At 42.1% G+C, this 2,928-nt stretch overlaps 1 protein-coding gene across 1 annotated transcript in view; it reads left to right on the top strand.

The window, feature by feature from the left end:
- The window catches only part of NTRK2 (neurotrophic tyrosine kinase, receptor, type 2), a 326,931-nt gene that overhangs the window by 66,991 nt on the left and 257,012 nt on the right, over positions 1 to 2,928 (top strand). The window contains exon 13 of the mRNA XM_006759498.2: positions 4 to 58. Coding sequence (XP_006759561.1) covers positions 4 to 58 — 55 coding nt within the window. The remainder of the gene's footprint in view (positions 1 to 3; positions 59 to 2,928) is intronic.

Here is a 2,928-nt window from a genome sequence, read left to right on the forward strand (position 1 = left end):
AAGTAACGAGATTCCTTCCACAGATGTTGCTGACAAAGCTGGGCGGGAGCACCTCTCGGTGAGTGGGTTAGAGAGTTGTTTCCTAGGCGGTTCTGAGCATGTTGGATGCTTACTGTTGGGGGTAGCTAGCATATTGTCTTTATGCTATTGAATGTTTTAAAAATGTTTGTCTAAAATAAAATACATCAAATAAAAGAAGACTTTTGGAGTTGCTTCAAGGCAAGTCTTTCAACAAGACCTTTTTTATTGTTCACATGTAAACAGGGCATTGACGTTTGGAAGGATTAATAGAAAGGTTTAAGAGAAGTGATAAAGGTAGCCCCCGACTTATTGCTAGTGGTTCCTGTTTTAAATATCTGTCCTTTAAAAAGTTATTATTAGAAGAGCAAGAAAGCAGCTTTCTTGTACAGGCACATATATAATTTCTGTCTTCCACACCTCCACACTGATCTTCTTAAATATTTTAATAAAAGTTTCAGTGCCTACCACATGTAAGGATATATATGTGGTCCGTTTATTTATTTATTTATTTTTTTTGCGCTTAAAGTTCAGGCAGTGGCCTGAGATGTGAATCCTAGCACCTCACACAAATAGAAGTGAAGCTATGTGGTGCGAGAAATAGAAATAGAGGGGCTGGCACTCCGTTCCTTCCTGCTGGGAGAGCCGGGAGTCTTTGAGGACAGGTGGCATTCTCCATGGCCGGTGCAGGATGCCGGGGATTTGGACATAGAGGAACAGAAGGGAAGGGATTTGGGGTTGTGAACAGGAGCCTGCAGACTGGAAAACAGTGGTGATTGGAAAGTAAGGCAGGTGAAGGGTGGCAGTTGGAGGCAAGGTTGGAGAAGTTGGCTGTGCCAGGTGATGAGGATTTGAAACACAGTGCCAGGTGGTTAGATTTATTGCACAGTGAGGCAGTGAAAGGGGCTTGTGAGAGTCCCAAGATCACAGGGCTCCAGGGTTCTGGGCCGTGGTGATCTGTCAGCTGCTCAGGTAAAAACCCAGCAAATTTCCTCCATTTTCCCCTTTTCTTCACTTGTTGTGTGAACCCAGTTGCACATCCTGTGAACTCTGTATCCTTATAAACTCCAAATATCTCCCCATGTCCACTGCCATAGCTGCAGGCTAACTCGGGGGAAAGGGTGGCAAACTAAGGCCTGCAGGCCAGCTTCTGGCTCAGGACCTGTTTCTGTGAGGTCTGCAGGCTAAGAATAGTTTCTATATTTTTAAGTGGCCTGAAAAAAATCAAAAGGATGATTTGTAACATGAAAATTGTATGAAATTCAAATATCTGTTCATAAATAAAGTTGGCTTGGAAAGTAGTCATGTCATTTGCATATTGCCTGTGGCCACTTCTGTGCTGTGTTAGAATGCCAGGTGTAGTTGTAGGCCTGCAAAGCTGGAAATGTTTACTGTTTGGCCCTTTACAGAGAGAGTTTGCCACCATTGCTCATTCCTAGGTGACTGCCATGCCTTCTACCTTCCCCACTCTCTCACTCTTGTCATCTTCCTGTCTCCACACAGCAACCTGAGTGACTTTTGAAAAGCACAAAGGTCACTCATTCTCAGTCTTCCCAATACATTGTAAAAACACATGTTATAAAAGCCCAAATCCTCACAGTGGCTAACGTGGTCTCTACATACCTTGCTGGTCTCTGTTTTTCTGACTTCATCTCCCACATCTCCTCACTGCTTACCACCTGCCTTTAAAAATGTTTTTTATGGATTTCAGAGAGGGAGAAAGAGAGAGATACAGAAACATCAATGATGAGAGAATATCATTGATCGGCTACCTTCTGCACACTCCACACTGGGGATCTAGCCCTCAACCCAGGCATATGCCCTGACCAGGAATTGAACTGTGACCTCCTGGTTCATGGATGGGTGCTCAACCACTGAGCAACACCAGCTGGGCACCACCTGTCTTTTAAAAATAATCTCTTGCATGCTCCAGGTTTGCTCTTGTCTCACAGCCTTAACATTTCCTGTCCCCTCTATAAAGCATGCATTTCCTGAAAGTCACCACATGGCTTTATCTAGGGTGGCCAGCAGGCAGCCATTTCCCTATGTAGTTATTATTGTCTGTAATTACCTTCTTGCTTATTTGTTTGCTTGTTTATGTCTTTTCCCTTTCACCAGATTCTTTAGTAAGATTCTCAGTAGGCAACATGGTCAGTATTTTTCATAGCTATATCCCTAGTCACTAGAATAATCCCTGGTACCAAGAAGGTACTCAATGAAAATTACACTGATTAGATTCATGTGAATACTATAGCCTGGGTTGCCAATCAGAGAGATTGGAAGTGGGGTGATAAGTTAGGGGCCTGGTACAGTAATACAAAGATAGTGTGATGTGTTTTTAAACCAGGGCTATAGCAGAGAGAATGGGAGGCTCAAAATATGCACACTCAGTCTACGGACACACACACACACACACACACACACACACACACACATTTCCACTGATGACTCTATGCATTACATTGAAACAGCAGGACAAGTGCTGTGATCAGTCAACTGTAGAATGCTTTCAACTTCTGCCTTGTGCAGTCATTTCAGCTTTTATTCTAGCTCCCAACCACTTAATGTTTTTGATTTGAGAAAATTGTTTGTGTCCATAGGAATTTGAGAGTATGTGTTAAGCCCACAGGTGTGTAGGTATTCCAGTTACTAAAAATGATGTTAACTGCAGTTTTCTCTTTTGAATCCAAATGATAAATTTAAGCTCCTCACTGGCATATCTCAGTGATGTTTGAACTGTCTACAGGAGGGTCACTGGAAGGCAAGATCAGTTAAAATAATCTGTGTTAAGTCTCTACATTTATGACTCTACCTGAGGCCCCTGGAAATATATCTGAGGGGTATAAGACAATATTTTTATAATTTAAAAGAAAATTTAAAAATTATGTGTGGATCAGATATTATATATAT

The sequence above is a fragment of the Myotis davidii genome, unplaced genomic scaffold (genome assembly GCF_000327345.1).
Source record: "Myotis davidii unplaced genomic scaffold, ASM32734v1 scaffold556, whole genome shotgun sequence".
In the NCBI taxonomy this organism is placed as follows: Eukaryota; Metazoa; Chordata; class Mammalia; order Chiroptera; family Vespertilionidae; genus Myotis; species Myotis davidii.